The 26,548-nt window shown below is 39.9% G+C and overlaps 2 protein-coding genes across 2 annotated transcripts; both read right to left on the bottom strand.

Annotated features, from left to right (window-relative positions):
• Positions 1 to 525: 525 nt before the first annotated feature.
• LOC108896819 (C-C motif chemokine 4-like) lies at positions 526 to 1,911 on the bottom strand. Its single transcript, XM_018696066.2, has 3 exons — positions 1,744 to 1,911; positions 1,151 to 1,262; positions 526 to 928 (listed from the first exon to the last, which is right to left on the bottom strand). The coding sequence occupies exons 1-3, from the start codon at positions 1,820 to 1,822 to the stop codon at positions 799 to 801; spliced, it is 321 nt and encodes a 106-aa protein (XP_018551582.1). The 5' UTR covers positions 1,823 to 1,911; the 3' UTR covers positions 526 to 798.
• Positions 1,912 to 10,585: 8,674 nt separating this feature from the next.
• Positions 10,586 to 26,503, bottom strand: ehd3 (EH-domain containing 3). Its single transcript, XM_018696073.2, has 8 exons — positions 25,241 to 26,503; positions 21,818 to 21,994; positions 21,030 to 21,127; positions 16,513 to 16,654; positions 16,235 to 16,334; positions 15,435 to 15,605; positions 13,641 to 13,805; positions 10,586 to 13,544 (listed from the first exon to the last, which is right to left on the bottom strand). The coding sequence occupies exons 1-8, from the start codon at positions 25,465 to 25,467 to the stop codon at positions 13,017 to 13,019; spliced, it is 1,608 nt and encodes a 535-aa protein (XP_018551589.1). The 5' UTR covers positions 25,468 to 26,503; the 3' UTR covers positions 10,586 to 13,016.
• Between the last annotated feature and the right edge of the window lie 45 nt (positions 26,504 to 26,548).

The raw sequence follows: 26,548 nt of genomic DNA, 5'->3' as shown, positions 1-26,548 counted from the left end.
CTGTGGTTTAGCTGATAAAAACCTTCAAACACTGTCTCACTGAGCTGCTGTTCTCCAGTGTGCAACCACATATTGAATTAAATAAGTCCTCATTTTGCTACAGTCCACCAAGAGCAATCGAAACCTGGTTTCTGAAACCACGCTGAGACATATTGGAACGTGAAAAGGAGAGAAGAGTGACACCTGCTGGCCACAGAGCTACATAAGATACTTAGTTGAAGGTAAAGGACAGCTGATGAAGAGATTATTACAATTTATGCAAAAATGAAAAGAAAGTTGTCATTTTCTAAAATAATTCCCCCGCTCGTGTCTGTTGAAAGTGTTAAACCTGATTTCCTGACTTTTAAGCCTCTGTGGTGCAGATCTGAGTTTCCTGTGGCTTCATCAGCTAGAAACCACATCAACTCTGATGTTTCACACAGATACCTCTCATGCGCATCAACCGAATGAGGACAACAATGTGGAATACAACTCTTTCTGTTCAAAGTTTGGCTTATGTGGTAAATCAAAAAAAGAGACGATAAGTATCATCATATATAATTTCTTTATATTATGTCAGAGAACAATTTTAGTACATGATTCACTGTAAGAGAGTTTATAATCTTAATCTAAACATCACTTGAAAGTAAATCTAAAAGACAAAAGAATAATTAAAAAAAAGAAGTCAAATGAGGGGTAACTTTGCATTTATGTAAGAAAAACAATCTATATAAAAATAAAGAGAGCTATGAAGAGAGATCACTGGTTACCACTACACCACCATGAGCTTTAAAGTGAGGTGTTACAAAACACATTGGTTCAGTTGGATTCTGTGGGCACAGAGGTGGTCACATTTTTAGCCTGGAGTTTGTCTTTGGCCTTCATGATGTTCTGGACCCACAACACCTCTGGGTCGACACAGATTTGTGTGCCACTGAGCATCGTAAAGCTGCAACAAAGAGACAAAGATTGTCGTCAGTGACAGATATGATCTTTTTCCTTTTACTTCTGGTAAATGTATATTAATGTTATGAACTCATGTAGATGTAGCTTTAATGACTTTGTTCAGCATGTGTGAATCTTGCTGTGCATTTGTTCTTGGTACTCTACTATACATACACTGAAAGCCACTAAAACCATAAGTCAAACGTTTCTGAGGTGAGATACTCACAGCGCACCCCTCATTGGACACAGGTCCTCCGTGTGTTTGTAGCTTATCACCTTCCTCTTAGGCAGCGGCTTGGAGGCAAACTTAAAACAGCACTCTTCCGGGCCAAAGCTGCCTGTGAAGCCAAGGTAGAGACAGAACAAAAAGTAAGACAAAGTGGGACTTAATATAAAACCACTGAAGTAAAATAGAATGAACTTTTTGTGTGGGGCTTTCCAAAACATAAACAGACTTCCACTGCAGCTGTAACATGTTGAAACAAGCTGGGGTTTGGTTTGTTTCTGATCTGATTCTTCATTTTGTCAAAAAAACATCATTTCACTGCTTTTAAATCATTAGCTATTACTCATGCTCACATAAAACTTTTACACTTTTTTCATCCCAAAACTTAGAAAACAGACACAATAAAAACCTTGATAGGCTTTTAATGAGTACTTACATTTAAATCACATAAGAATATCATTTATTGTTTTCCCGAGTGTTATGCAATAAGATATGAAAAGACAAGATAACACTTAATTGGTCCCCAGGGGAGAAATTAAGAGATTTTAATTTTGATTATTGAAGAAAAGAAAAGTTAAATGCAATCATCTTACTCTGAGATGCAAGGACAGCGAGGGATGAGAAAAGCAAGGTGCACGCCACCAGCACGACAGGGTTCTTCATCATCATCATCTTGTCTGGATGTCTTTCTGTCCGCGTCTGCTGTCTTTCTGTCCGCTTCTCTCGCAAACCCTCACTTTTATTACGTTGCTAGTCATGTATGTGTGTGTGTGTGTGTGTGTGTGTGTGTGTGTGTGTGTGTGTGTGTGCTTGGGTAGCAAAACAGGTTCCATGACAAAAAGAAAAAAAAAGAAAAAGGAAGACTATAACCTGAAAGTACAAAGCCTGCAAAATTACCTGCGGTCATGTGGTCACCGCTTCTCAGTACACTGGGGGAAAGAGGGGTGAGGGGTGGGGGTGGGGGGCAGAGGACGCTGTGGGTGAGAGATTCGATGAAATAGAAAACATCTACAACCCTCTGCACCTCAGTCACTGTGTCTTAGTGCATGAGTATGTGTGTGCTTATGCAGCATGCAGATGCACTGTGGTCACAAGCTCCACCCCTGACGCTGCTCTATGTGTTTAAGGTTTCAAATAGTAAAACACAATAAATAAGATATGTCAGTAATATGTGCGCACACGTTGACACAAATAAGGTCTATTTTAAAATGAGGTCACAAAGCTCACATCTGTCCTAATAGAGAACGTTCAGAAGTCAACTTTTCATAGAGTTGTATTTTAAATCTTCTTTGCACTCACTGACACTCAGAGGTCTTACAACAGTGGACCTTCCAGCCAGAACCAGCTTACATTTGCTCTGTGATTGGTGGGTTTTTACCTTAAAGTCTATTTAATGTATTTTTCAAAAGGTTTTTTTGTGCACACAGCTTCTGTGGTGCATAACAGGGGACAGAAGCTACATTTTCCAAGGACATTTATGACAGTATATTGATAAAATGAATACTGACTACATTGTTCTTTTGAATGTTTAAGTTTTGCAACCATGTGGAGAATTGAGGTTATAGTTTAGGGATGCAAGATTGAGAGGGAGAAGTAGATTTTTGGTTGTCTGAAAAGCCCAGCAGTTATGATCATACATGCATGTCATACATCATACAACATGTTTGTGTTGTGTGTGTGAAACACATCATCTTAGAGATTTTTGACGGCAGAGTGTAGACAGGAAATAAGGGGTCATAGACGGGGAAGGCCCCTAGCTGGATTTTTCTACCAGGAAAGTTGTGGTTAGCGCCTTTCCCCCTCCCTAAGCCACAGGTCCACCCCTGCCCACCTCGAAAACTCCAACGCAGTGAGACACACACACACTCAGCACCAGATGAACTCCACTAGAAATAGAAAGAAAGTTTCATCTTCTCAACCACATCGTGTAACATACTTAAGATAACCACATACTAGGTCAATATCAAGTGTAAGTGAAATCATATTCACCTGAGGAAAAAATCTGAATGAAAGTTGATTGATTCACTACATATCTGTATCACAGGTAGTTTAATTCTTATCTAAATGTTTAGTGATTACACACAAACTGTAGACTGAGCCTGACTGATCTGTGTCTGCTCAGGGCAGATGTGGTTGGTTGTGCATTTGCACAATTAGTTGTCGTCTAAGGTGAGTAATATTCCTGCGTTAATGTGACTTGCACATTTAATTTTACAGAAAACATTTATACACATCTATACACTTATGTGAGCTACTAAAATGCTGAGAAGAAAAGCTTGAGCAGATTGTACTCTGGTTAAGAGTCACCAGTTTCTACAGCGGATAGGTAAGTAGACATAAAGATCAATTTAACAGACACCGACACAAAACCCCAAAGGCTGACTACAGCAGAAAATCTACCCTGTGCTACGTCAAATTGAAACCTGTGGTTTGTTACTGAGTCAGGGGTACAATGCAACAACAATGCACAAATATGGACGTGTGAAAACCAAGAGAGTAAAATAATCTCCTTCAGTAAGTGGATATCACTTATTTATACTTATATATGCTTATATTAGCACAGGGAAAATGACACTGATATGGATTATGGAATATACTGTAAATAAAAACCTCAAAACTGCTACATTACAATTATAGGATTTAGGAAAATATCTACACATGTGACCTTGCGACCAGAGATTAAATTTAACATAAACAGCCTGAAACTGCTTGGAACAGAAAGATAAGTTAATCACCTGTATCAATTCAAATCCAATCAATTATTCTCATAGGGAAAGTTTGCCAGTTTTAGAAACTTAAATTCTGATCATTGGTCTTGTGCAGCAGAGCTAAAAATAATTATATTTGTATAAATTTGTACAAAGCCTTCTATGGCTCAAGAAGCAACAAAGCACAGTTTAGGAAATTTACACAAATTACATTCCTTGAGTATATTAAGGTTTGGTTTGGAAAGTCTGAAATGGAAAGTCCGCCTGTGGGTTGGTAGGAAGAGGAAGGCGTGACTTGCCGGCATCACAGATCAGCAAATTATCACCGCAAATTAGCTCATCTTAGCTTCTTGCGAGCCTTTGCCCTTTCTTTTCTGATTTTGGTGACCTTAGCAAGCTCCCGGCAAAACTCCACCAAATTCATCTGAGAACAGATCTGATTTACCAAGGTAATCAAATTATTTTTTAGGACTAAATACTTACAAGACAGTAACCAGCAGAATAATGCCATGATGAGCCTTAGAGCCTTACAGCAGTTCAACAAATAATTTTACCCTACATTTACATGTGGTGAGTTTTAAAAAGCACTTCAACATTGGTGTGATAGGATGTTTTTAACATGCAGTTGTGTTTCAAAGACTTTTTTTAGACTGACAATAAGCTCATCATTTATGAGCCTTTGGTTTATTTACTGAAGGGCATGGTTCAACTACACAGGTGTTTTCACTTATTTTCTAAATAGGCCTCTTCTCTTTCAACGTACACAGCAAGTCTGTTGCTGTAACCAATGGAGACTCAGAAATCTATTGGTCCAGGCCAAGAAATAGTTAGACAAATTAAAGAGAGATGTAGCTAATGTATGTTAATTGGTGTGCTTAAGAGATACTGGCAGGCGAATTCCTTTAAGGTGTATGTGTATGTCTACTGCTACATAGCCAACATTAGCATTAACAGCTGTTTACTTACCAGTCCAGAGGAAACGTTGAGAGTTCAGCATCAAACTTCATTCCTTTACTCGCTAAGAGCTGTCTCCGGCGGTGGAAGGTAACACCAATGTGTTACTTCTACTTTTATCACTTCTTTTCTTCTGCTGATGTTAGCGTGCTAATCAGCTAGCCCAGGTGCATTGTCGCTCTACGGTAGCGTCCAGACTGCCCTGAAGAAGTTCAGAGGGCGAACCCTAACCTGATGTATTGTAAACGCAACAATGGCTGAAGCTATTGGCAAACGACAATCAATCGGCCCTTTACCAACAAGAAACCACGTTGGTAGACAAGTCTTAGAAATAACCTGTAAATCTTGTTAGCAAGTAAGCCACCCATCCATCCAGCCATTACCTATACGGCTTATCCGTAAGGCTCGCGGGAAGGCTGGAGCCTATCCCAGGTGACATTAGGCCAGAGGCAGGGTACGCCACAGTCTATGGCTACACACTGGACAGATCACCAGTCCATATGCAGACAAACATTCACACTCACATTCAATCTTACGCGCATTTTACAGTCACTAGTGAACCTGAACCTAACTTGCATGTTTTTGGACTGTGGGAGGAATCCACGCAGGCACAAGAAGAACATGCAAACGCCACACACCCGGATGAGCCGGGGGATCGAACCCGGAACCTTCCTGCAGTGCAACAGTGCTTTAGCCTCTAGATAAATTCCCAAATTTAAAAGTAGTTCTTTAAGACCAAGTGCTGACTTGAAGTAGTTGGAGAGCTAGAATTTATTTTGAACATAGACAAGTCAGACAAGTCAGGTGAATCTAAACAGTTCAAATATGTTCAGCGGTTTTAATTTTGTTTAATTGTAAATATGGTTGAGATCCAAAATCTAATTAATATTTTATTCAACATTTAAAGTGTTAACAAATAACAATAAAATGGTTCACACAACAGGAAATACCAGTTGGTTCAAAAAGACATTTTCCCGTGTAAACAATGTAATGTTTTCATTAAATAGAATGTATGTTAGGATGCCAGTGGGAAGCAAAATAGTTTTTAATAAGTTGTTTATTTCAGTACAAGCAGAGCTGCAGTTATTTAAAATGTTAATTAAAAAAAAATTAACAGTGATCATGAATGAAAGTATAAACATTGCATGTAGCTGAAAGAAATTTAAATGTGTCTTGTGCAAATGTGACTATAAATATTAATCTCTTAAAACAAATGAGAGTCAGCATTGTGGTATTATCTTTACACTTTATTTACGTCAACTTCAATCTGCTACCAAAAAGGCCAGAGTCTGAACCTCCACAGATTTGTGACACGAGGCCATAAATGTCACAGTAACTGAGTGACCACTGGGTGGCAGCAGAGTCATGAGGAGAGGAAGTGAGTCTCTGAAGTTTCTCTTTTTCTATTTATCCCAATCACAGCTAAATGATTTCCTTTGAGTAAAACGACTTGTGTGTGTACCTGTATTTGTGTTAAGTTTAACACCAGAGAAGCAAGAAGATTTGGCTGATCTGAATCATGCCTCAGATAAATCATAGAGGGACATTGAAAGCTTAGATATTTTCACACTCACAGATATTTGTAGACAGCAGGTATAAAATACTGATTCCTCTGTCTCCTCTTTTTGGAGCTTTTGGGAAGAAGGATAGGGAATGATTTCTAAGTGTCTGAAGAGGAAAGTGCTGTTGTCATTTCATAATTGGATCATCATCATTTATGTTTGTTCTGTGCTTTTATTACCCGTGTGTTTATATTTAAGCTTTGTGTTTTCTGAGAATGCATCCTGTCCATCAGTTAAAGAGGAAAATGTCTAGCAAACAATGTCCACCATCTCTTGTGTGCACATCCTCTCCTCATCCTGGCCCTTGACCGGTTCAGATAACAGACACTAATTCATCAAGACATACAGCATTCCCTCATGTTTTCATTCAGGGTGCTTGCTCTCCATGACGACTAACCTGCCTGCAAGAAGAATGCTAGACTGTTGAACAAACAAACTGCAAACCAGAATTATCAGGCTGTAAAAGTCTCAATAAAAGCACAAGTGGAGCAGGAACTGATGGTGAGAAGTGATCTGGAGATAAATCCAGGGAATTAACCAGTGAAGTAACACTATTTTGAGTGGATGGGGCCTTTTTAAAGGAAATTGCTCTTTATTTTACCAAAACAGTATCAACTGTGGGACTGTGTAAATCCACTGAAGCTGCACTAGAATATGTAATTTTGAAATATATGCATAATAGTACATGGAACACGCTGTGCTCATAATAATCAACTTGAATAAGAGTAACAGTGATGACTACTGTCCACGCCTGCTGTCTACAGCAGAGTCAGTCTGGTGCCTGCTCTCCCTAAAAAACATAATGTACTTTGATAACATATCACAGAATTCCTCATTTGGACAAGTCTTACATAACAATGATGAAAACTTTGTTCCTGCATTTACAGTACACACATCTCCACACACACACATGAAAAAATAAAGGAAAATCTCCAGAGTTCAAAATACATTTCATGAATACCTAGTATTATAGGATTGTGATAAGCACAAGAGTAAATAAATATACATTTTACGCCTCCTCTCATCCATTAACTGATGATGAATGAGTACAAAGACATTGTACAGGAATGGACTAGAACAACAGTAAAGAGAGACTGTAACAGGACTCAAGAAGAAAAATAGCTTCATAAGAAAGTATACTATATGAGGTGGGTCTTGTTATGCTAAAAAACTATCTAACAAAAAACTATTTTAAAAAAACTCAAATACAATTTTAAAAAACAGCACCAACCTGGAAGTTAATTGTCAGGTCATTCAGGTGGAAAACATAATACATGGAAGAAATGAGAAAAGTGATCTGTTGTCTTATCTTTCTGTGTAACGTGAAAATGAAATATTGTTGTGTTGTTTTCTTCCTCAGAGATACTGTATCTCCGTACAGGCTGTTACATAACTGTTTCCTCTCAATGGAGCGGATGAGATATTTTGTAAGAGACTTGAGAACAGTTCAAACAAGTGAATCTTGTGTCATTTTGATGTGTTGTGCATCACTTTGTGGAATAATTTCTTAATTTAACATAACAATGGACATCCCAGGAGTCTGGAATACCACTATAACTGTGTTAACACTTTGGTTAAATTTACTCCTCGTAAATATATTCCTGATACATTTCCCGGTTTCCAAACAATGATGCTTTTTATTCTAAGGGTCACAGGTCAGACTTGTTTGGCAGAAGTCTCAAAAGCAGGTTGAGATGAACATGTAGCATTTAAATAAATGGGTGGTACAAATGCATTATGAATGCATGTTTGCACGTGTGTGTGTGTGTGTGTGTGTGTGTGTGTGTGTATTTTCACAGGATGCTGACCTTGTACATGGCCTCTGCTTCAGTCAGGAAGAGGTTCAAGGAATGGCCACCAGGACCTGGGGTTACTTTTAACACAGAGAGACGCCCTAATTGTTTCCTTCAGTCACAGGATACAAACACAGGAGAGATAGATGACCTGACTCTAGTTTCAACATGTGCAATGTCAGACATTGTCTTTATTTATGATAATTTGTCGCAGGATTTCAGTTTTGTGTCCACAGAGGTTATAAAAATACAATGAGTTGTTTATCCACCTCTATGATCACCATTAGATTCATACTTGGGTGGTAAGAACCTCCATCACTTTGAGTTTTTAAGAAAATTGGAATGAATTCCAGTTCACACACCAACATTGTTGGTGTTGTCAATGTTGAAGTATAAGATTGTCACCTGAATAAAGTATGTGTGAAGCTTGTTATTACTCTCAGTAATAACAAGCTTTTTTTTGTCAGACAATGATCTATGTCAGGTTTTTATTAAAATTGTTCTCTGTTTTGTTATCATGCCCTGCTCTCACACTTTTTGTCAGCTTGGAGACAGAGGGCAATTAACAGTCGGGTGTCACCGCTTGGCCGACCTCGTGACCACTCCACCCTCAAGCGCACACATACACACACACACACACACACACACATTCGTTGAAGCCGTGATGAGTTGTGACTCAGAGAGAGTCATCAGTGAATGTGTCAGTGTTCTCAGCTGCTGTGGTCTGAGCCAGGTTCAGTCAACAAACAAAGCTGGCAGTTTTTGCCAATGGGAAGTCGGTGAAGGATCGCCTCGTTGTCACTGCACAAGCGACTCCTGTTGTTTCGTGGAGTTGCATGCACAGCCGGGATTGGTCTGTGGGGATAGTGTGAACCTCCCAAAAGCTATGTAGTTCTGGTGAAGCTCATCTCGGGCAGGTGAAAAGAGCCAGATGACGACAATAACTGTCAGAGGTAGCATGTGTCTGTCTGCAGGCCCTCTAAGGTCAGTGTGTGTGTGTGTGTGTGTGTGTGTGTGTGTGTGTATATGTTTGTAGGTGTGTGTGTTTGGGTGTGTGTGGGAGAGCATCATCCCCACCCTGTGTTCCAAAACACCCATTCCCTCGGGTGTTCGGGTGTATACATCTAATCCTGATGTATAGCTTCCTCATACGTGCCTCTCCTCCAGACAAATACACACATCCATCACAGACAGTCACTGACACACACAAACACACACACACACACACACACACACACACACACACAGTTCAAGATATACTGTTTTCCCCTGAAATGATAAGATACCAACTAAAACCAGAAGCAAACATGTTTCAGCTGTCTCTGGTTTAAAATTCCTTTTCCTTCATGTCTCTCTCTCTCTCACTGTCTGTCTGTCTCTCTTACTTAAAATAGTTTACTGTTATTTCCTATTACTGACTTAATTTTAGTTTATTTTCTCTGTTTTATGACTTGGGGAACAATGACACTCAGAACAATGATACATACGCACGTGCACGCACGCGCACCCCCCCCCCCCCCCCTTGTGTAGGCTAAGTGCTGAAATTAATATTCCACTGGGTTTTTTTTTCCCTCAGGTAAGACAAAAATAAAAGTTGTGAGACTGATCAACATTCAAAACATTAACATAGTATTTGATGGAGGATGTGTGTTGGTGTGTGTCTGTGTGTGTATATATATGAGTGAAGGTCAAAGTGGGACAGACAGGAAATGGTGGACAAGAACAGAACTTCCTGTGTGAGAGGAGAGAGTGCTGCATCTTCCCTGCATGTGGCATGTGTATCTGTGTGTGTTTGTGTGTATGTTAAAGGGGTCTTTGAGTCACAGGCCAAGAGGATGCTTTGACTTCCTGTCACACACACGCACGCACGCATGCACACACACAGACACACACACAATTTAGATTTTACATTTTAAATGACAACTGCAGATAAGGATGAACCCCTTGAGAAATATCATGGAATAACTTTTTTCATAGAGCCACAGAGGAGAAAAAAAATGTCTGATTCTATTTATGGGCATCTCTTAGCACACAGTGTACAGACAGATTATAGGTGGTAACAGTAAACTTGTCCAAATTTAAATCTCATGACTAGAGAAATTATTTCAGACTGTTCAGGCTTCCAGAGTGAGTTTACTGTAATTTCATTAAAATAATTAAATACAATCACATTTTCAAATCTTGCCCTTATTATTGAGTTAATATTTTTGTTTGTCAGACAAGATGTCAGACAAGATATCATCATATTAGAGTGGAAAATCTCTATATTCTGTGTATAATGTTTTTTTGTTTTGTTTTGTTTTTTTTACAGCTAGACAGTCAAATCTGGGACATGTATAAGAATGCGTTTTACTTTATCCTGAAAATGTAGTCGTTCAACATTTCTTGTTCCAAACACAAATGAAACAGTGCAGCAAGTTGAGTAAATGAACTTTATTACACTTTTAGACTGTTTATGTTGACAGGAAAGCAGTGAAGTACAGATTAAGCAATGCATCACCATCTCAAAAACAGACAATATACCATAACGCCAGTGTTTCCACTTAGTGTATTTACCAGTAAAACAGGATTTTATGTTGCAATCTGTCATGGTATTGAAACCAACTTATCAAGTTCAGGGACTTTGTTTTGCAGAGAATCCATAATCAACAAGCACATTTGTTACTGTCTGATCTGGCTCATCTATGAGATACGAGCTAGTGATACATAAAGTAATGCAGGATGAGAAGGATGATTTCCCAGTTTGTGTTCATGGAATGCAAGCAATCTTCTTATGTAAATCAGATTCACAGTAACAGCACAGAGATACACAGGGAGGGGCATTCATGGCCATAAACTGGAAATATTTCAGTTAAATCAATTGTCAAGCTCAAAATGGGTAAATACTGTGTCACTACCAACACATTAGTGTCTTACCATATGGGAATCAAATTTTAGTTAGTTAAGTGTTTCATCTTATGATAGAGGCTCATTAAAACTATGGTCCTAATGTGAAATATACATACATACATATACTGGCATAATGCTACAGTAATACATGAGAAACATTATTTATTACATGTGTACAATTTAAATACATGAAATAGAAAGCCAATTTTTTCCCTCAAGAACAAAAAGAAACATTTTGAAAAATGTGTGGATTAGTGTTTGTTATCATCACAAAGGAAGCAAAAAGCTATGTGTTCACTCTCTGGACTGCAAGGTTAGGTTAACGAGCAATAAACTGATTCATCAGTTTTCAATTCATAACCCAGTGGAAGAATCCCAACTCAGTAGCCTGTGTAATGCTTAAGACATAATACATATATGCTACAAATAATAACACCGATACATGAGTTCATATGCATACATAGAATAATCAGGATGTGCCCACACAGAACCATGAACGCACGTACAACATTCAAAGTCCTCACAATACTTTTTTTTTTACTGAGAATATCAGCACACTGATGTGTTCAAACAATACCCCATAGTATGGTTTTATATCATAGTCACAGTATCTTCAAATATGTTAATGTAATTCAGAAGTATTTAAAAATCCTTGAAGAGATAAACCACTTAACATTCTCAGCTCCTCCCCTGCTTGTTTCCCGTTAAACAAACATTTCCTCCTTCATTGCGAAAGATCCTCTCAATGTCCATACTACAATGCATGATGGTGATGTTGTAAACTCTATCCCACACACAAACACTAACATTAGCACATCACATTTTTAAAAAATTTCAAACGTTAGTGGTTTACTTAGACCATTTTCTTTTTGTGTTACCTGGAGGTGTTGCACAACAAAGTGCTCCACTCTGTCGCAGTCTGGTCACAAAATCCAAACCCAGAGATGGTGCTCGTTTTCTGTGCGTGTGCTTTTACACATTGGCATGTCTGTGTGTATTCTCAAGCTATTTGACAGGAAATCTTTGTAGTTGCTTAATATGTCGCCATGAAACAAAAGCCAGACTGCTCAGCCATGCCAGGAGACCAAAAATAATGCAGGACCTCGAGATACAAGGGCTGTGAAATGTTTTGGTGGTCGTGTGAAATACTGCAGTCAAACATGACTTTACTGTGCTGATTACAGATAATAGTATAATAATAGTTCTTATTATAGAGACAGTTTTAAGGGGGATAAACTGTTTATTTGGATTTTTATACCCATCTCCCAAAATAATCCTTCCAACAACATTTTCTTCCTCTTCTCTCCCTTTTTTTTCTCTTCACATTGTTGCATCTCCATTGCCTTCCAGTAGTTTAGCCCAACTTAGATTTTTTTTTTTTTATATTCCAGTGTTTCTTGTTTCAGACTTTTGTAATTTGTTTTTCATTACTCACCACCCTAACCCTAACACCTACCCTACTAACAACTCCTAATATCTCATCTTTGAATGGTTTAAAGACTTGACTTTGACTCATCCACATCCAGTTTTCTACCCTGGTAAAACTCATTTCAGCACTGCAGAAATGTTACATTTAAATCCAAATGTCATCCTGTTTTCAAGTCAAATCTACAGAGTGCTGTGTAAAAAAAAAAAAAAAAAAAAAAAAAAAAGACAAACCTTGTTTTTTATCATCACACAAAGGTTTGCTGCCACTGAGCTTCAGCTAGCATGATTTTATTTGAATAACCGAATACTTCTAATATTTGCCTCTTGAACTTAAAGAAAGACTGCAGATGAAGCAGTGTGGATGAAGCAACAGGGCAGGTTGGATTTGGAGATGTAGTCTACTTTTAAATTTGTAGTTTTTTGCTATAATGCTACAGGAAACTTCCTCTTTTAAATGGAAATACTTTTCTCTGGGGATGGGGGTAGGGTCTACTTACAGGTTATGGAGCAGGGAATTGGGGTAATCTTACATTTACTCAGGTATTTTCCTCTTAGATGGGGGCACCAGGTGTGCAGGCAACTCTGATGGTAGTTCATGTCCTTCCAGTTTCACTTTTATCAGGTGATTGGCCAGCGCAAACTCCTCATCATCCAGCATCCCATCCTTATCGATATCTGCCAACTTCCAGATCTTTCCCAGCACTGTATTGGGCAGTTTTGACTTCACCATCTCCTTCTTGGCGTTGGCTCCTGTCACCTTTCCGTTGACAGGAGATAATGTGTAGAAAATCTCATCGTAAGCCGGTTTGTCACGTGCAACGACCCACTCGGCTTCGTCAATGCCTTCGCCGGCTCCTTCGCCGTACCCGTGGCCGAATGGGCCGTCCAGAGTGCCATCGAATGCACCACCCTTCACAACTGGGTTAGGGCGCTGTGTTTCTTCTTGACGGACCAGGATCATTAAGCTAGCAATGTCATTGGCTAGCATGTCGTCAACTGCCTCGAGGAGTTTGGGTTTCAGAGGCTGGAATTTGGTGAGATCCTGAGCCTGGAGTTGGTCCTTCATGACAAAAAACAAAACAACATCACAAGTTTAGGTCTTATATCTCTAAACCTCTGTCTATAAATACGCATTCCTTCACTCTTTCCTCTTTACCTGCATCTTCTTCAAATTTGGGAAATCTCCAGGTGATATTTGATGTTCTCTTTCAATGCGCTTGTAGATATCTCCCAGACTGGCGATCAGTTCTTTCTTCTTGTTCTCCTTCCCGAACACAGAGGGCATCTCTTTCTTCAGTGAGCTGATGATGTAGGCATGGACCTGCATATATATATATATATATATAATATATATATAAATAATACACAGTTTTGTATTTAAATTTAGAAACCTTAAGATTTCAGTTCTGGAATGAATGCTATTTGCGCAGCTACTTTGTCATAAATGCAAAATTGCTGTGGCTATACTTGTATCAACACCTTTCCTCTGGTCTGAACCCAGCTGCTCCACTGTTCTGAATCACGTGATTACATAACATACACTCTGTCTTCCAAATTTCGGTCAGTACATGTATGCATGTATGATTTCCTGTGAATCTCTTGTGGTTGTGACTGCCATTTGAATCCGGGAATGGCGGACTCTGCCACTGAATCCAAACTACTGTACAGAGAGATAACTATGTACTAACTGTACTTCAAAATAAAAGCCATAAATAGTACAAAAACTGGGCTTGAAAATATTAAGGATTACAACACTAAGCAGTGACCTGGGGTGGTTTAACTGTTGACTCAGTGTACTGTGGAATTCAACTCAGCAGGAGGCTAAGAAGTTCAACCCATTAGGTCTCATGATAATGGACATGTATTGAGAGGGAGACACAACACATATGCAGTCACAGTTATTTTAGTGTTTTACAAAACTAATTGATGTGAAGATTTTTATGAGTTCCTTAATAATTTATAATGTTTGGACCACAGAATAAAGCAGGCAAAAACAGGTGTTTGTGTTAATCATCTTTTAACAATGCCAAAAATAAAATTCCCTCAAGAAATAATAAAGGACTTGTTAAGAAATTAGGTAAAACAAAGCATGACTAAATTCCACTTACATTTGCAGTTTCTTTGTGTTTTTATCACTGTCCTGTTCTCAACCTTCATTATTATACTTCCCACGTCACTTCTTTGGACCTTTTGATAAATTGCTACAATGTAACATCATAAGCAGCAGACTGACCCTGGGGTCCTTGGAGTCTGGGGACACTCAATACTCCTTTAACCAGATGAGTCATACACTAAATCTCTCAGATTACCTTAATACGGACATTTGCTTTTAATATTCATGACAAATTAAACATTGCAAAAGAAATGGGAAAACCCATATTTGTTATGTTGCTGTGGTGATGTGTGTGTGTGTTTCCCTGAATCCACCTTGTGTCCTTGAAGCTCATCACGAGACACACACCCTATCAGCTGTCTGACAGGAAAAATGCACTCAACTCTCACACAGTTTGAGTGTCTGCATGTGAACATCCTCTGTGTTTCCTCAAGCTACAACAGACAGCAGGCTGTCGCCTCTCATACCTGACTTCCTGTTCAGAGAGGAAACAGGAAATAATTCACTAGGAGGAGAACAACCACATTTGTCTGGTTCTATTGGTTCTGTGACAGCGACAAGCTTTTTCTGTCAAGGTTAACAGCTGGACAGGGTGGAGGAGGCTGAGTGAGTGCTGGGAAGAGTAAATAGGAAATGACACACATAAACACACACCTGTGCTGACACCAAACATGTCACTGTCAAATGACAGAGGTCCACTATTTTAGCTTATTATGAACATCCCAGGTCACAAAATCATGTATAACTGCTGTAGCTGCAACTGTGCTCCAGCCAAATTATCCATCTGTGGGGTGTGTGTGTGTGTGTATGTGTCTGTTTCTTCCCAATGTGTCTTACCTTGGCTAGCCTTGCCCTCTTGATGAGATCATTGAGTTTTCTAAGTGCCGCATTTCTCGGTAAAGACTGAATATCCTTGAATAAGTCCTGCTCCTCGGCCTCAAACAGCTTCCTGTTGTCGGGGATCAACAGAGGGTGGGACCAAAATGAACCGATGTAGACACGGATCACCTGTAAATGAGGGAGACAGAGAGGAAATTAACAGTAGGTGGGAACAAAACGAGAAAGGAAGACATAAAATCCGGCCTAAAATGAATGTCTTTATTTGGACAATTTAGGCAATGAGCAAGCCATCCATACTAATCAGTTTGTTAGTAAATAACCAAAAATACCTGACCAAGTAGTGCTATATAGAAACTAGAGTCCAGCAACCAAAAACCTCAGGATTTTAATTAAAGGTAAAAATTGAAGTTGAAAATAAAAAGTGAATTTTGCCACAAGGAATTCTAGTGGCCAATTAAAATAATTTATATGGGGACAATTTAAAAAATGAGGATTGTGGACAACCAGTGGTGGTATTGAAACTTGGCAAAAAGGCCTAAGGCAGAGGAATTCCAGTGTTCTGGTGTCTTTCTAAAGCAAATTCATTTCCATATTTTTTATGCAGCATCAGTTGAGCAAAATGGCTACAAAAATCAGACAAGATGGTGGAGAGGTTTAGAGGAATGAGTAGGCTGAAACACTTGTCTCAGAGTCTAACTGAAAGTAAACACATGCTTTAAAGTTTCCTCTCTATGAAGTGTATGTAAGTTACTGATTTTTAAAATATTTTTTACACTCCATGGTGTAAAATACTGTACCTCAGGGGTGTTGACGATTTTCCCTAGTGACCACATCAGGGCACCGTAGACTCTCATCAGCTGCTGGGTCTCTATCTGATCAGCCTTGTTCAGCACAACCCTGAACCGACCATACAACAGAACAGTGGTGATGTCGACAACCAAATAATTCTCAAATTAACATTACATAAATGCTGACTGATGGTTTATGTGCATGCATGGAGGGAGCAGGTATCCATGTCTACTTTGTGTAGCTTTAGGTATAAAAGATGTCTTTAAGTCAAGCAGCTCCAGATTACCTGATCTTGTCCTCATGGTTCTTCAGGGCCTTTATCACCTCTGAGAACTCATCAGAGATGTCCAGTTTGTGGGCGTCAAACAGTAATATGATCCTGTCCACTCGCTCCGCAAACCACTCCAGGACTGCCGCAAAGTCATAGCCTGAGAAGAGGAAGATGAGGAGGAGAACGAGGAAAAGGAAGGAACATGAGATTGGGGTGTGAAATAAAAGGTGGAATGAAGGTTTCAGACAAGGTGATGGGAGGGTTGTGGTAAAAAGAGAACATGAGAAAAAGAGATAATTAACTGTGTATTCTTCCTCTGGTTCTTCCTCTCTCTCATTTCTTTGCTCCCATCCTATACTGGTGACAACACAGGCATTTGAAATGGTGGTGAACTGACCTGAATTTAAAGACCGAGGCAGTTCATGTTACTTTTTAGTTACAGTTAAGCACAACAGATTTTTTTAATGCTGATGATCAATGTTATCTGTTATCCAAGAACTGCAAACATCAACTGAGATGTTGCAATATTCCCATGAGAAAACCATTACAATGGCTGCAGGTCACGGAGGAGGACGCCCACATTACAGCATGATGAGAGAAAAGAATGACTGTTTACTGATGGAGACAGAGCTGCCAAGGTTCAAACTAAGTGGCTTTTAAAAACTAAATAATGAGGCGAGGAGGGGGGGCAGTTTACTCAGTTTTGACTTTCAGAACCCTCCATGCTATACAAGTGTAATGCAATCATGACCTTTTGAATGAGTTAATACATGACAGAGTGAATGAATGAGTTAATGATTCTATAAATTGATGCTTAAATAAAAGAATCAGTGACTGAGTCTGTCAGCAGGAGTCCATCATTGACTCCTTTGACTTTCTATCCCACTCAAGGACTCGTACCTGCAGAAATTCCACAGGATATGAGAAGAGAACAAAGAACAAAAGGAATGAAGGATTAGTGAGCTAAAATTTCCAACCAACACTGAAGGACACATAAGAGAGTCAATGATAAACTTGTTACAGTAGAGATTATAGGAGAGCAACTATGAGGCATTTGCTGTCAGTTGCTAGTGGGGTAGTAGTTGTATGTTAATACAGTGAATGTCAGATGGGTTTTCTGACGAGCTATGTTTGTTAAACATTTTCTCCCTTCAAATTACAGGTAACTTCACTATACAGACATAGCTGTGATAAAAATCCCTCTTTTTACATACTCTCTGAACTACTGCTATTGCTACTGTGGCTGCACTGCTGCTCCTCCCAGCTGAGGAATCGTTTTTACAGTGGCTTATAATTGTTAAACAAAACTTGTAGAAGTCTGAGGTGGTAATTCTGACATGAAGCCTCAAACTGATCGTCTTTCAGATCTGATTAATGTTGTTGACTATTCAGTAATTCCTCACTGGGATGGAAGTCAAAGTTGGCAGTGGTAGCAATGAGCGCGTAAAACATGGAAATTGGTTTTAGCTGTGTGATGTTGTCCTGTATGAGCACGGCTCAGAGGACACAGAGGGCACACTGCTGCTTGAGCAAAGCTATGGAAAGTTAAGAGAGAGACAGATACCTTGATATTTTGAATTTTAGCAGCTTGTTCTTCACACAGAGCACTTTTCACATGGCATAGAGGAGTTTTACTATCATTTACTATTCATAGGGCCTTATCATAGTGGGGCTAAAACGTGACAGAGTAAAGGTACAAGGAGCACAAAAAACAAAGATCTGTTAATTTCCTATAACTTGTGTACAAAGCTGATATTTTAGCCTGAGAATGGCACTAGAGTAATGCTCATGGAGTATGACAAATAGAGGGGGCTCAAGGACTGTAGAGGAAAGCCCGGGGCTAAAAGCTTTAGCATCGCTGATAAGAAATCTGATAAGAAATAGTTAAAATATCTTGCTCTAATAGTGTTGGATGGATCAAGTGTCATCACCATTATAAGGCCCTGCCCCTGAACAAAAAAGAGTAGTTAACTCAGAGACCAATATATAATTATTTTACTCAAATCATGTGACAGGAGTCTGATGAAGAACAGTCAATACATTCTTTAAAGTCAAAATATCATTTTATGTAGCCTTTTTGGAGCTGGTTGATGCCCAGATTTATTATCTACAATACCTCCATAAGGACATCTATGTAGGCAGCTATAGCCTGACAACTCCTCATCTGGACACACACACACACACACACACACACACACACACACACACACACACACACACACACACACACAGACAGACACACAAATGAATACAGACACTGATAAAATAACACAATAGGGTAAAAGAAAAGTAATGATAGCACAGAATGAAACACGCAGCATACAAATATCATACATACAAATGAAAACATGATGCACTACAAACATCGATGGAGAAGGAATGAAAAGAAAAATAAAACGCACACACAAACACAAACGAAACCTAAACCATACACACAGCTGTGCTGACTCAGTCGAGGTTTAGTTTAGCCTGTATTTTTTTGTTATATCTAACAGACAATGGCAGTGTCAAACCCCACTGTGCAGTTTATTTGGTTTGACAACATGTTCGAGGGACACTTTGACCGAAAGAAAACAGAAAGCAGAACAGAGCTGATGTGGGTCTGTTTCAATTAAACTACTTCCAAATATAAACAAAGTCTGATATTCTGCTCATGCTGACAAAGCATTAATTCTCTGTTACTTCTCAACAGAAAAGCTGCACACAATAATGCTCTCACAACAAAAATGTTTCCATGTTCAAGTTTTGAGGAAAATCCAGCTCTCAACAGACCCAACCCTAGTATGAAGTAATGTGCTGAACCCAGTGACCATAATTTTCTCCTTGTTTTTATTTAGCCTTTAAAACTGCATATATCAACACCCTGAATTTCGGGATACTGTCCATGCACAATGTTTTGGAGACAAGGAAGACAAATGGTCATTGTCTCTTTATATAATGTTGCACAAATCATGACCTTATAACCTGAACTGACAGGAGATCACAATCTGTTCTGAGAGCAGATAATTTACAAATAAAGATAATAATTATTTCACCAGAATCTGCTCTGAATTCAACCAGGCCTCTTTAAGATCAAGTACTACTCTGTTTATCCTGTTATTTTATATTGATACAAGCGCTATTACAACAGATTTGGTGTTCAACACAAGAGGCAAGCATGAACAACTTTTTTCAAACTTGTTACCACTTTCTTTTTGTGATACTGTGAGGTGCAACTGATGATAAATGGATTGTGATGACAGTCAATATTACAAAGATCCACAGTTTTGGTAAAAGAGAAAGAGCCCATCTGGGCCTTCCTTAGCACAAGAAAACATTAAACAGTACGTAATTAGCGGTGGTTGTTTTAACAAACAACAAAAGGTGGGAATGGGCAAGAGAGGGGCAGAGGGAAAAAAACAAAGAAAGAAATTCAAAGACGAAAGGAGAGAGAAGAATTATAGCTGTCTTTAATTATCTGAGCTCTTTTGTTAATGTTAGCCGTTGGTATGGCAATGCCAGCTTTCAGCTTCGGGAATGCCAGCCATGCCAGACACACATCAACCTGTAAGAAAGCTGGGGAGATTTCCTGTAGTTTTCACACCAAAACTTCACTTCACTGTGGTCTCTCTCTTTCTCTCTCACTCTCTGTATTTTAGTTCAACACCACAGCTGGGATTCTTCCACTGTTGGTTCAACTCAGCTCAAAAATGTAGCTAAGAAGTATCATTAAAATCATTTAACTTGCCATTTTGGATTGAAAAGTGTTTTACTAGCAAAAAAAATGCTTGAGCAAAGTACAGAAAATTCTCATGAACTGACCCCAGTGTCAAGAGATAAGCACCAATGGGTAAAAACAGGCTTGTGTGTAAATGGATGGGAAATGCCATTATTAGATTAAACTGTTGCAGCTTCTTACATTTTGCCATCTTCATTTATATGAACATACTGAATTTATTATGATGGGTATGAACAATTGTCACAAGTAATAAAAAAGACATCTGTACTTCCCCTGGTTGGCAGCTGGACCCAGAGATTCTGGATTTTCTTTCTGAGCCAAAGCCAAAACATATGTTACTACTTTTAGCTAAACTGCAAAGTCCTCTTAAATCTGCAGCTTTGTTTGTTGACATATAATAATAAATTCAATCCATGAAAGTACCTGAAGTTCAAAGTGTTTTGCAGTGTTAAAAATGTTAAATCTGAACTGTGTGCATACATGTGTGTGCATGTGAGAGAGAGAGGGAGAGAGAGAAAGAGAGAGAGAAGAGAGAGAGAGAGAGAGAGAGAGAGTACTCAAAGCTGATCTTTTTGTCGCTGCTTCCTGCTCTTTGAAATGAATGAAGCATAATCCTCTTGCAAGCTAAAAGCTAAAATAAACACACTCACGCGTGCGCGTCCAAAGGAAATGCTGACATTGTTGTTCAGAGTTCAGTGGGACGGGGGGTGGGGGGCTGCAGCTGAATGGGTCCAGTGAACGAACACTGACACACACTCACACACCAACATAAACAGTGGACATAAAAGTGTGTGTCTCGAGCATGGTGTCCTACCTCGACTGATTCTCTGTTTCTCTCCAGACAGAATCCCTGGTGTGTCGATCACACTGATGCTTTCCAGCACTGGGTTAGGCAGCTGGGCACACACAAACCTACACACACAGACGAGGAGAGGAGAGGAGACATAAAAGTATCAGGACAGAAGTGTAAAACACTTTAACAACAAACATCTTCCACACCAGACCTCTGCTCTGACTTTCCCCTCTCTCCTTGTTCCTCGTTGCTCTCCCTCTCTTTCTTTCTCCAGCTGAATAAATACAAACAGGTTAGCGGCCGTCCTCGCTGTGAACCCCTCACCCCCCCAGTCCCCACTGACAGTCAGCGCTGCCTCCTTTCAGCAGTGGTGGGCCCTCACAGTGAGGATACTACCGCAAGAGCAAGACTGAAGAGTTTTTGGCAGTTTCCCTTTTCCAGGAGGATGACTCTGCAAAGATGACTGGCTGTCTCTCTCTCTCCTCTCTCTCACACACACACACACACACACACACACACACACACACAGCCGTTAACAGGGAAAAGCCTGACCAGTGAGCAGAGGGAAATTCAATCACACAGGAATGTAGAGCTGTGGTGTGGATTCTCACTCTCACTCTCTTTCTTCTCTGGTCTCCTCCCCAGTCTTTCCTTCCACATTCATATACTTCACCTTGGTATTAAATTTTTTTTCTTTTCAGTGCACACACCTCCAAAGATTATCTGACACCATCTGCCATCAGTGGATTTCAACTAGCACTTTTTTCGAATACGTATAAGCATGTGCGCGCGTGTGTGTGAGCATCTACCTGTTGAGGAACGCGTTTCCGAACGCGTTCAGCTTTCTGAACGGCTTCTTGGGGTCAACCACCAAAGCGTTGCCGGGGATGACTCCCTCTGTGTCGCCGTGCATCACCGCGATGAAGGAATCCGTGGTGGGTTCGGGGCCGATCCTCATTCCTGGAAAATCCTGCTCCAACAGGTAGCTGGAGGCGAGATAGTGAAACATGGCGTTAAACTAAACAAGACATCTATGATAGATGAAAGCCTTTTAGGTATGTCGAGGAAATCATTCCAAAAGATGCAACCTGAGACGATGAACATCCCTTATAACCTTTCTATCATGCATATTATTATTGAATCCCTGCATCCATGTGTATGCAGCAGGACAAATATGTTCTTCATCTGCAGCCTCTTATTTGAGAAAAGTACTGCAGGCCTTTTCATAGCAATTATGCTGAAAAGGAAATTGGTCTGGATGGTAAGACTCAATTCAAAAATCATCAGAAAAGCAGTCTGACTTGAATTAAAAGCTGCTGGAATACAAATTAGGGGAGTTTTACATCATCATAGATTGGGTGGCTGCCGTGCACTGGCTCCAAAATAAGCAGAATTAAGTTTGTTGGTAACCACATGGACTAAGAGAAGTCCCTTTGAAGGAGAGTTTTGTGATCAGGTGAGACAAGGACAGATAGTAACAAGGATAAATTCAATAAATGTTTCGAGGACATTCTCAAACCTTGGATGCATTCCCAGAGAAGAAAAATCTGGTTCGGCTCTTCCTATTCTGGCAAGACAAATAATCAAATATACTACCTTGCCACAGGCTTATTTGCTCACTGGTGATCAAAAACAGTTGACTGGGATGAAAACGCTTAAAGGACAGGCAATCAGATGTAGATTTTGTGCATGTTTGGTTTTGACAGACCATATTTTTCAGGGGACCTACAGTGAATTTTTCAAATAATTCAAATTTGTGCATGTATTTTACAGCAAATTAGTATCATTTCAACTTACAGCTGATGCTAACTTTTGACTTCATCTATTATCTACTGCCATGTCAGCACAGCTGAGTTACATCTCATATGTTTTGAGTGTGAAAGGTTGAATCCTCAGCTGTTAATTCAGTGACATCACACATACTACAAATGAAGATTGGTGTGTTTCTGTTGAGTTTCACAACCCCATCAGTGTGAACACAGGCCATAAAAAAGAGATTTAGGCAAGAGATTTACAGCTAAAAAGACCATAAATTTCAAGTGTGAGTGTGGGCTATGTATGCACTTTAACTGCTACCAGATGTAAAGATGGGTCTCTTATACATCTTCTCCACACACACACACACACCTTGTGAGAGGGGCCAGCAGTGCCTGGTAGAGCCATCTCTCTGCACACGTGTCTGTGTAGTGTGAGTCCTCCTGTCTGTCTGTCTGTGGGGAGGCTGTGCATATGTGCATCTACCAGATTGTATGTTTGATAACATGGGCACCCTGTGTGTGTGTGTGTGTGTGTGTATGTGTGTGTGTGTGTGTGTGTGTGTGTGTGTGTGTGTGTGTGTGCAATTCACATACATATCAGCTCACATGCATACCACTTCACTTATCACATTCGGTGCAGTTTAATCATGTCTTTCCAGGGAGATAACCCACAGCCTTAAATGTACAGTTTATGAGGTTTAAAGCACTGAAGCACCTCACAAATCTACCTGTGAGTAAAGAATATGAAAACAAGAGCAGTCTGAAAATCATTTGTCACTGCAGCTGTTTTTGACTTGAATGTGTCCAGTCACCTTGAAGGAAAATCTGTACTTGGGACTAAAGAGAAAAATCAATCATTTCATCCCCAAAATGGCGACAGGCTCAGTTTGCTGACCTCTGACTAACCACAGAAAGATATATATTACTCTCCATCAGCATCTCTTGTCTCCCCAAACATTTTTCTCCTTCTTTTAGCTGCCAGGCAGGTCTTTGTTTGCACTGAAAGACTTTAAAAATTCATATCAATCTAATTTATTTTAATCTATCATTACTGTAACTTCTCTTGTTAAAATAAATGTGCAGACCTCATTTTGTTTTCACAAGACAGCCGTGAGCCCAGCGTATCCGAGCACATCAGCCGCTGACAAAGTAGAAAATAGCACTGCATTGTAGTAGAAGACCTTACGCTGCTCCCCGATCCACAGTGAGACGCTGTGATGTGAAATAGAAAGTGATGCTGTTGACTGTAGTGGCTCTGACTGAGGAGGGTTACTCAGCAGTTTGTACATTCTTCGTCTTACTGTTACAATGTTGGTGGTGTAAGGTCAGGCTGCTGAGTGGTAGGTGTTGTCGTTAGTGAAAGAGTTAAAAAAAAAAGAAGGGGGGGGGGGGTCAGAGACAGAGGAGGAAGAAGAGAGAGAGCAGGGATGTCTGCGCTGTCCTGTCTTACGGCAGGAAGTCGCTAACAGCATCCTCCCTCTGGCTTTCAGCTAATTACCCACAAGGCTCTGCATGTCTGTTTGTGTTTGCAGGTGTGTGTGTGTGTGTGTGTGTCAGAAAGGCAAGATGTCAGCAGCAGTCCTGCAGTTCAAAAGGAGCCTATCACCCTGCTGCTAATATTTCTCTGTCACACACACACTCACTCACACACACACACACACACACACACACACACACATGACTCTACCAGACATGACAGCTCTGATAGAATCTGAATATGAAACAATATTTTTATACTAAATAAATCATTGTTGAGGTCTTTTTAAGGCTTAAACATCTGAATTTGTGTAATGTTAGGCATGTAGGAGGAGACCTCCTGCACCTCAGGGCCTGACAGCTCCGTATGAGGTCAGACATCGGGCTCCTACGTCCACTCTGCACCTCGGTGATAAGCAAGCAAACACAGTTTTTAATAAGTTGTATAAACCTTACAGAGCTACTTCTGATGGCTCGTCAGACTAAACACACCCAGTTCATGAACATTTGATCTAAGCAGAGAGAATACACTTATTTTTAACACACCGTGATCTATGAGACGTCCATCTGTCAGTCCAATAATACATACACAGACACAAATGCATGTACACACAAACACACCAGAAGGGTGCAGTGCCAGGCAGTGCTGCTTCCATATGCATCAAGTTTATGTGCGTGTGTTATGTCGGCTGCCGTATAAACTTTTTATGGATTCAATAAAGCTTGCAGAGGTGTGGCTCCAGACAGTTAGTTTGAGTGTTTTCTTGTGTACGATGCATGATCTTTTTTCCTTCTTTTCAATCTGTTTTTTTTTTTTTTTTTTTTTTTTATTGTTTTCTATGGCTTCTTCTTCATTCTTGCTAGTGGAACTGCTTCACAGCCAAAGCTGAGAGAGGAAAAAGTCAATTTGGGTGTGTCAGCCTCTCCCTTTTTCTATCTTTCTGGTGGCCATTGCCTCATGTGTTTTTGTGTGTATGACTGTGGCTGCTGTGTTCTTACCGTATGAAGCTCGTTTTGCCAGTGGAGTACTGCCCCACCAGTAAGACCATGGGCTTGTTGTCAAAGTCAGCATCCTCCAGAGCCGGGGAGTGGAACTCGTGGAACTTATAGCTTTCCTCCAGTGGCAGGAGTTTGGTTTTGTAAAGCTTCTTCAGTCCTTCGCTGACGGTCTGGAAGACTTCTGGCTCCTTCTTCCTCCTGTCATCTGTTCCAAGCCAGCTGAACATGGTTGCTTATTGTTGGACAACTAAAGCCTCCAATACGTACAACCAGTCAAAGATGCTGTTTGTTGTTAGATTGGATATTCGATTTGATCTTGTGAATCCTGAAGTGAGATTTCCCCACATGCAAGACAAGAGGAGCTCCAAACTTAAAGTCTGTTTCAAAAAGTCAGTTGAAGCTAAGACTTAATCTAATCCAAAAACAAATAACTTGAGGCCCAACTTTAAATTTACACAAAAACGGTTAGTTAAATATACACACTGAAAAACAGGAAAGAAAACTGGTTCTCCAGGTTATATTCTGCTGGAATTTTCTAGAAAAAAAGAGGTAACATCTCTTTTAAAAGTCTGTTTTGGGGAAAAAATGTCTGCAAAAATTTAAAAAAATGGCAGAGATATTTTATGTAACAGTTTAAGTCAGTCTCTTGTCTGCCCTGCTATTCTAAATGGTTGGTGAGTGTTGTTTTTGATGTATTAGGATTTGTCCTGATATTATGTTCACGATTAAACTGCTTTAATATTTTGTCTCTACACCTACAAAAAAAATCTATTTTTTGTGTCTATTTATCAGAATTTAAACTTGACCCTTCAAATGCACTCTCATCATCGAGTCTATCGGTCCTCCCAAGTCCAGGCCACTTATGCTCCTGGGCCGAAAAAACACTGCATTCAGTGAGTTTGATTTTGTTTACCGATCTATTTCAGCAAACAAACACTGCCCAGGAAACACCTAAATCATGCTGCTCATGCACAACATCACGTTACCGCTATTTAATTTCGTCCAACAGCTAGCAGAGGAATCCCAAAAATGATGCACCGAGCTGCTGTCAGAGCGCAACCACCGTTATTGTTCAACTGCTCCCGCTCTTCTGCCAATAAAATAACCCAAACCTCCTCGGGGTCAACTGATAATTCTGTCGCTTTCGAGACAAAAACAAGGGTAACCTGTTTCTGCTAGCACCACGGGTTATTTACTGTCACAGTACAGCGCTGAATGTAGCAGCAGCTGATGTCCTGCAGCTCAATTTAAATGCCGAGTCGAAGGAAACCCGAGCTCGCCGGAAGTGCCCAACGGCTGGCAGTCCGA

Source organism: Lates calcarifer, linkage group LG7_1 (genome assembly GCF_001640805.2).
Source record: "Lates calcarifer isolate ASB-BC8 linkage group LG7_1, TLL_Latcal_v3, whole genome shotgun sequence".
NCBI classification, from domain to species: domain Eukaryota; kingdom Metazoa; phylum Chordata; class Actinopteri; family Centropomidae; genus Lates; species Lates calcarifer.
The sequence above is the reverse complement of the archived record's forward strand: the minus strand, read 5'-3'. Positions and strand labels throughout refer to the sequence as shown.

Coding starts and splice junctions, on each gene's coding strand:
- ehd3 (XM_018696073.2), bottom strand. CDS start 25,467: ATGTTCAGCTGGCTTGGAACAGATGACAGGAGGAAGAAGGAGCCAGAA. Junction 16,655..21,029: donor GAAACAGAGAATCAGTCGAG/GTAGGACACCAT, acceptor TCCTCTTCTCAG/GCTATGACTTTGCGGCAGTC. Junction 13,806..15,434: donor AGAGGGCAAGGCTAGCCAAG/GTAAGACACATT, acceptor ATATATATGCAG/GTCCATGCCTACATCATCAG.
- LOC108896819 (XM_018696066.2), bottom strand. CDS start 1,822: ATGATGATGATGAAGAACCCTGTCGTGCTGGTGGCGTGCACCTTGCTT. Junction 1,263..1,743: donor CGCTGTCCTTGCATCTCAGA/GTAAGATGATTG, acceptor TTGGCTTCACAG/GCAGCTTTGGCCCGGAAGAG. Junction 929..1,150: donor TGTCCAATGAGGGGTGCGCT/GTGAGTATCTCA, acceptor TCTTTGTTGCAG/CTTTACGATGCTCAGTGGCA.